This window comes from Anoplopoma fimbria, chromosome 15 (assembly GCF_027596085.1).
Source record: "Anoplopoma fimbria isolate UVic2021 breed Golden Eagle Sablefish chromosome 15, Afim_UVic_2022, whole genome shotgun sequence".
NCBI lineage: Eukaryota > Metazoa > Chordata > Actinopteri > Perciformes > Anoplopomatidae > Anoplopoma > Anoplopoma fimbria.
This window is the reverse complement of record NC_072463.1, coordinates 20,183,006-20,191,115: the sequence shown is the minus strand read 5'-3', so window position 1 is coordinate 20,191,115 and position 8,110 is coordinate 20,183,006. Positions and strand designations below refer to the sequence as shown.

General features: G+C 40.6%; 1 protein-coding gene across 2 annotated transcripts; it reads right to left on the bottom strand.

The window, feature by feature from the left end:
• Positions 1–3,620: 3,620 nt before the first annotated feature.
• Positions 3,621–7,866, bottom strand: LOC129103620 (C-type lectin domain family 4 member E-like). 2 transcript variants are annotated; one of them, XM_054614172.1, is made up of 6 exons: positions 7,729–7,866; positions 7,509–7,628; positions 7,008–7,271; positions 6,757–6,914; positions 5,099–5,244; positions 3,621–4,607 (listed from the first exon to the last, which is right to left on the bottom strand). In XM_054614172.1, the coding sequence occupies exons 1-6, from the start codon at positions 7,805–7,807 to the stop codon at positions 4,451–4,453; spliced, it is 924 nt and encodes a 307-aa protein (XP_054470147.1). In that variant the 5' UTR covers positions 7,808–7,866; the 3' UTR covers positions 3,621–4,450. The 2 variants fall into 2 exon arrangements, with proteins under 2 accessions (XP_054470147.1, XP_054470148.1); XM_054614173.1 differs by lacking the exon at positions 7,509–7,628.
• Positions 7,867–8,110: the final 244 nt, after the last annotated feature.

Genomic DNA, 8,110 nt, shown 5'->3' with positions numbered 1-8,110 from the left:
TGTATTTTCTGTCTGCAGGGTCTCGATCTGTCTCTGAAGGCTGTCAGTGTGGGTTATTATCTGCTTCATTTGCAGCTTTAGTTGCAGATGGTTGGCGCGCTCTCTCACTAATTGTGCCCGGGCCTCCAGTTTAGCTTGGATGATATCACTGTTGTTGCGGAGATAGTTCATCTCTATGATGATGGGTGTAGCTGAATGAGGATCCTGAAGGTTATCGCCTTTGGCACCTGAAGCATAAAAATGTGTAATAACAGAGAGAAAGAGGAACTGTGGCAACACTGGTGTGGTACGGACTGCTTGAAGAGGTCACTTTGGGCTTATGATGGTAATTTTTCTGTATTTTGTGACATTTTACGGACCAAAATATAAGTCAATTAATCGACATAGTAGGTCAACAATAGGGCTGAATACAAGTCATAGACCGTATAAAATATGGATGTCTCTGTGTCGCCACCCTTAGGTTTCTGAAGAGTTCTTGGGAAGCTCAATGTGAATAGCTCCATCCATCGCCACTTGGCAGTGACAACACAGACACCTGTATAATTAAAAAATTGGGCAAAGAGATGGGGCTTGGGTGGAGCAGAGGCGGGCCTGGATGATGCCGCATAGCAAACAGCTAGCAGCTAGGGAACTGGTAAGGCACCCATCTGTCACTCAAAGCAGCCATGCCCTCAATTATGCCATTAACATTAAGCCTTAATATAATTTAGATGGGTGAATTATATAAAAATTGACCCGCGCTCAGTTGTCATGAACGGGATGTTTGCTGGCCAAAAACTTTTTTCGTACTGTAGTGTAAATACATTTATTTCTGCTGTAAAGGTGGGCATTTTAACATAAAACAGCATTTTAACCGATACAAGATATTCCTAATTCCTAAATAAATAGAGAATGCCACCGATTTTTATGATGGTAAAAACAGTCTTGAACGACCATATTTTGACATTGTGTAATGTCAATTCCGCTATCTGATTAAAATTCAAAAGAAGAGGACCTCATAATCAGGAATGTTTTTCGTCTCTCATACTTACAGTAAATCCCAATGATAACAGCAGATATCAGCAGAACAGCATTCAGCAGGCCCAGACTGAGTAAAACCAGTCGGTGGTGTGGAAACACAGATCCACCTCCTTCTGTACACAGACCATAAGTTCCTCTAAGGTAAACTCTTATCTTAAGTTAGACCAACAGAATAAAATTCAGCGCAATATCATGGTGACCTTCCAGTAGGTTAAACAGAAATTGATGGATAAGATTATAGAGCTTAAATCATGGAATATATCTGAAGATTATGTTTAACAATTTCATACATACATTTCAAAACTTAGTCACCGAAAGAACTAAAGTAAACAGTCATTTCGAGAGAGAAAAGACATTTGTGAGAATAATATTTTAGATTTTTCTTTAGTTATTACTTGTGTTAAGTTAGTTGTACCTTTTCCAAATTGTTGATGTTGATGTTGAGAGCCCGAATGCCCATCATTTTGTTCAAATGACAATTCCTTCCCTGTTTCTGACCGTGACTGTGAGTTCTCCATTATACCGCTGCAAGTGGTGCCTATTGATCTGTGTTTCTCCTACTTATACCAGTGATAAGGCTTGTGTGTGTGTGTGTGTGTGTGTGTGTGTGTGTGTGTGTGTGTGTGTGTGTGTGTGTGTGTGTGTGTGTGTGTGTGTGTGTGTGTGTGTGTGTGTGTGTGTGTGTGTGTGTGTGTGTGTGTGTGTGTGTGTGCTAGCAGCTATGTGGGGTTTTACTAAGGCACAGTGCTTGGAGCTAAAGATTAACGTCTGCACGCTAACAAGCTCGGTGCTCTCAATGGCAATGCTAACATTCTGGTGTTTGGCAGATAATCTTTATTATGGTCATCATCTTAGTTTAAGGTGTAAGTGTGGGAACATTTGCTGCTCGAACTGAATATAAAGTTCAGCTGAGACTTGGATGTCCCTAAGTCTAAGTCAGGTATTTGACTTTGTGCTAAAGTTCCCTAGGTCAAAGATCGGTGATCAACTTTGTAGTTGTATCATCAGATCTGCGGCCGTGTATCTTGGACCCTCGGATGAAGAGAAGAGCTGTCAACTGATCACCACCTGGTGGGGAGTTGGGTCAGATGGTGGGAGAAGCTGCCGGACAGACCTGGTTAACCCAAACGTGTAGTGAGGGTGAACCGTGAACATCTGGCTGAGGCACCTGTCCACGATGTCTTCCACTCCCACCTGTGGAGGAGTTTTTCGTTCATATAAATCATAGTCAGCCATGTTCAAAGCTTCCATTGTGGAAGAAAGGTCATTGGTGCTTGTTGTGGCGGCAACCTGAGAGCCTGCTGTTGGACTCGCTTTGGGCTTGGCTGGCCCAGGTGGGAACAGCCTACAGGTACCGCTTGGCCAGAAGTGCTTCAGCCGGGGTCGTTGCTACAAGCCATCCGGTCCTTGTATAACCAAAGGAAGAGCTGTGTCTGTATACCCGGCACAAAGTGTGTTGGACCCCAGAGTTGTCCCTTGTCTTCGGGGTTGATTTTCATGGAAAAATAATAATAATAATAATAATAATAATAATTAAGCCTTTATTAGTCCCACAATGGGGAAATTATTTCTCTGCATTTAACCCATCCCGGAGGAGCAGTGGGCTGCAATGAAGCACCCGGGGAGCAACTTGGGGTTAGGTGTCTTGCTCAAGGACACCTCGGCATGTTGCTGGTAGAGGGGTTTGAACCACCAACCTTGTGGTTACGGGACAAGCGCTCTACCTCATGTGCCACAGCCGCCCCAAAAGTATTTAGGCCCCAGCGAGATCTCGGGGGAAGAAGGTATTTACTAGATTAAATGGAAGTTTCATTATGTGTTGAATAAAAAACACCCTGACCAGCAATGTCCAAAACGTTCCCCTGTTAAATGAAGAAAATTTCTGAAAGTCACAATATAAGAAAAGGTTTGATGGCTCCTAAGCTCTTTTTCTAATGCGTGTTCGGCCTCTTCTAGAGCTTTAATCACTTCATGCTTTATCTGAAGTCGCTTCACTATGATGAGCTTATGTGCTGTTATTTGGTAGGGAGCTGATTTCTTACTGACTTTGCCAACTATGATTAGCAGAAATAAGGAGATCACTCTATAGGTGCTATTCAATAAAACAAAAAAAATTCATCAGGGATGGGTGTAGGAAGGGTAATTCTACTTTATTATATTTATTTTAAATTATGTTTTTGTGAGGTGGATGCTTTGCAATATTGCAAAACTGCATGTGTGTAGGCTAAATGTGTGATTGCGTTCCTGCTATCCTCTCCCATATGTGAAATTGTCTCTTGAAAAACGTAAGCCATCACTGGTTTAAAACCAGTATGTTAGGATTGGGAAGCACTACCTTTAGCTTGAATGACAAGGTCATTTAATGATGTCTGAGTTGTGACCCAGTGAGTTGTGGGAGATATTAAATGGACAGCGGTCACAGATAATATAATTTAACCAATGTTATCAAGTATAGATAGCATTAATAACTTATTTGCACCACCTGCTGCACACACATCTATTTATTGTTCCAGCTCTATACTGAGAATTAGGTTTTCACCCACACAACATCTGTAAAATTTGTGTAACTGCTCAAAAGTATTAGACTCACATAAATGTAATTCATTCATTCAACCTTTATTTACTCTCACAAAAAACATCCAGAGCTTTGTTTTTACATGTACTGTGTGTCAAGCTAAACATGTAATGCTAAACATAAGCAGGCTAAAGTGCTAAATGTATACTGTTCACCATATTCACCAACTTAGTTAAGCATGTGAGCATGAACTTTAAAACTAAATGTATAGCAGCACTGAGGTTGATGGGAATGTCACAACTTTTGCTGGTATTGGACAAATACAAATTTTGACTTTATGGTGGCATTAGAGGAAAAGTCGGGATAACCAAAGTCATTAGGATCCTTTTGGTTAAAACAACTAAGTTAGAACTAAGTAGTAACAAAATAATGTATGACAACAGGAAATAATCATTACCGAGAATAAAAACATCTGTTGTATTAATCAAGTATTAATCAAAAGCATCAATGTGTTACTCAAGAGCATCACCCCATTAAAACAATGATAATGCCATTAATGAGGTATTTTAAAACCATCCAGGGTTACCATGGTGTTGAGCTGCGGGATCTGTTCCATGAAGAAGGAGGATAAAGAAGGCTTTCAGATCGAACATGAAGCTAAAGCTTTCTGCAGAACACGTGTGGTAAAAGAATAGTCAAACATTTTGAGAATACATTTGAGAATGAGCTAATTAACTTTCATTCTGAGAGTTTGATGAGTTAAAGCTAGGGTCTGTAATCTTGAGAAATAAATCCTGATATTGAAAATATCTGGTCCTTCTCTTCTTATGTGATGGTTACGAGCTTGTTTGGCATTATTGAGGCAACTTCTTTGGGGAAACTCTGCCTGGATTTGGACCACCGTGCTCTCCGCAGCTAGTTGGGTTCCATTTCACATAACCATTCGTTTCCCATTTGGCAGGGTGCATCATACCATGTTCCCTTAGGGTTTTTAATGTTCTTAACTGCTACACAGTCCTCACCCTCCGGTCCACCAAATCCATGGTTGTTGGGTTCCCCTGGTATCCAGTACCTAAAGCAGGCCAAAGTTATTCTTTATAATTATCATCATAATAAACTCTCTCTCTCTCTCTCTCTCTCTCTTTGATTTGAATCAGTCAAAAGATTGACATTGCATACATTAACATATCCCCAATTAAGAATTTGATTTGTCCACTTTACTACACCAAACCTAATTTATTCACATATATATGAATCCCTTTCAAATTATCGTTATTGAATACACAGAAAGAGGCAACTTGAGGTTAATGAATACCCAATTTAACAACTCTTCCGAGAATTCCTCACAAATGTATACTACATTTCATGAAGTATACATTATCCTGCCTGATAGTAACAACATAGTTTGACATTGAGGGAATTAAGCTTATTTGCTTTATTGCAGAGAGTTAATGACTCATGGATCATCTAACTCCCAACAAGAAAAGAAAATAAGCGTATTCCAAAATGTAAAATGATTCTTTTAACACAGTAGCACTGCAAAATAAGTCTCAAAGCTCTTACCCTCCATCCTGTAGAGTCACATTATTAACCCACACCCAATTGTGCTCTGTTTCAATATCTGTTAGGCCAATCCAAATGCCACCTGGCTTGCTCCACCATGGTTGAATGCTCTGATCAAGTTTCGGAAGATACTCAAAGAGATTTTCCTAGAGAAAAAGAGTTCAAACAGCATCACAATTTGTTGCTAATGAGATGCTAAGGTGAGCATGTCTTAAAAACCACTAGCTTTCACATACCAACCTGACATTTTCTACAGCTCAGGCTGTTTCATAGCAGATGATTTCACATTTCAGGAAAAGCATGGATGTTATGGCTGCAATATGTTGAAGTGAGCCAGTTCCAGACTCCTGATAGTGTGCATCACTGGTATTCGGTTGTGTGGAACTGGGTCACCATTAAGGTTATTAGATACGCTGCGCTTTACCTGCTATGACAAGTCAAATCGTCTGTTGTGAAAAAGGCCTTTACTTTTAGAGTCTCTGAAATCTTGTTGTAAGTTTTTTTCTTCTGACAGCTGAGCTCTATCGAATCTGATAGTGATGACAGTGTTTTTGAAAGCTCTGGAAAAAAAACCTTGATTAAATGTATAAAGAAAAATGTAAATGATTGTTAAAAACATTTTTTAACTGCAAGGGACTTTCATTTTGGTTTTTGGGTTTCCGAGCAAAAACCCTCTCATTTTACTGAAGCAGCTTCTGACAGTCTGCTCTACGCAGTCCTGGTTCAGATTTTCCCGTGCCTCCCTTCCCTCCAGCAGGCCCAGCAGTATGGCCTGGGCCAGCAGTAGCGAGGTGTCGCCGTTGGCTCCCAGCGGGGGGCCTGTGGAGAAGCGAGGCGGAGCTCTGCTCCAGGCTGGAGGAGGAGACGCTGCTGCTGGGCGCTGGGCTTTCTTCCTCCTGCTGGAGCTTCTGACTTCAGGTCGAAGGCAGCAGCAAAGCCAGATCTGGGTTGCTCTGTGGGGTGTTATTCACTGCTGGAGGCCAAGCTGAAGAAGATTCAGTCTTTTCTCCCAGTTAAACTACTGTTGCCAAAACCTTACTACATCTTAAATGCTTCATGCTCATGAATGTTAATGTGAATGATTCCAGGGTATAGGCCATGTGATGTTTGGTTCAACTAATTATGAGGCTTCTGTGCCTTCTGGTTAACCTTGCTAAACTTCACAATGACTTTCTACTCTCTTTGAAATGCCTCCGGTGAGTCCTCTCTCTTTTTGTGGTGCGAATTGTATGCTATCGTTAGATAGCTAATCACACACTGAGGACAAGGACGGAGAGTCACTTGAGCCAGACCAAATTAAACCCAGCTAGAGGGACTATTTATCTTATTTCCAACATTTTTGTTGAGGCTATTATTTTAGGCTGCGATGTGCTTTGTATCAGAAATTGCGTCTTTATACTACTTAAAAATCCCCACTTTCTCCATGTTTCCGGTGCAACTGTCACGTGACAGTGTTGGTAAGCAGGCCAACATAGTGGGCCAAACTCCAATAACTTGTCTTCTTATCACTGCCATTGAGGCGCATTTCACAGTTTGAAAACGTCTGCACTACATTATATATATTGTATTAAAGGCCTACTATTGTATATCCAAACATCAGGAACAACTCTACCTACTCTTTCGTCTCTTGTTTTCCACCTCCATGATACTGGACTCACCTGCTCCTGCAAGGTATCAATCATAGCCAGATCTGCCCCACGGCTGATACAATCCGCCCTGCTGTCTTGCCAGTTCTTTAAGGGTTGGGACACAGAATGGAAGTAGCATGATGTGTTAAATAAAAACCATCCTGACTGGCATCGTCCACAACTTTTCACTGTTGAAAGAAGAAAATTAGTTAAAGTCACAACAAGGAGAAAAAGTTTGATTCCAAAATGCTTAAAAAAGGTATGTATTAATCGCCTCTCACGGATATCAGATGAGTTGGTCTCCAGTGCTGCTCTCTCCGTTTTTAGTGTCTCAATCTGCTTCTGAATACCATCGCTGCCTGTCTTAATCTGCTCTAACTGCAGTTTCAGTTGCTGATGGCTCGTGAGCTCCGTCTCTAAAGCTTGTTGGGCCTCTTCTTGAGCTTTGATCGATTCAGCCTGTATTATCTGAATTTGCTTCACCTCTATGATGAGTCCTTGTGCTGTTATTTTGTAGGGGTTGGATTCCTCACTTACTTTGCCACCTGTGATTAGCAGATTTATGAAGGTCACTTTTTACATTCATCCTATAGGTGATTGTTGTCATTTTGTACGTATTTACCAAGTCATAGCATTATATATTGAAAGTGTAAATGTAGTTAACTACTTTAGCTTGATTATTATGTCCATAGTTTAGTTAATGAACTGTTTAATACAGTGTACTCCAAACTGACTAAACAAGTGAAGTATAGAGATACAGCACCTCCCTCCGATGTACTCACAGTAAATCCCAATAACAATAGCAGTTAACATCAGTATAGTGTTTAGCAGTCCTAAACACACGATAACCAATGGATACAGTGGAAGACTTCTGGACCCAACTCTGACTGTGCGCATAGATCCTGAACAAACAGACACTTTGATGTGAGTTCGAAGTAACGGATAATAATGTGTTATATTTTCTGAAATCATTACGAGTATGAGTAAATTATGCATGCATACCATTATTCCCTGTGTTTTGATGTAAGGATTTTCCATCCGTGCTGTAGTCGTCATTTGAAATCATTGTCTGTATATCCATAAAGTTCTCAGGTTTTTACTCAGAAATCCCCTCTGCATACCACTTTTATCTGTGCGAGATGGCTGCTCTGTAAATATTACAACACTGTGTGTGTGTGTGTGTGGTTGGTTGATTCCACTTTGACCACTGTATTTTATGTAAAAATGTCTCTCTCTTATTTTAGATTCTCATGGAAAGGCTCACTGATGCAAATAATGAGAAGTTTATTTAATGTATTATACAGAATTTGATATTGATCCACAGTGTGCTGGTGACGTCTAATATGTCACCCACATGGGGCAAAGATATAACCTTTTAGTCGGC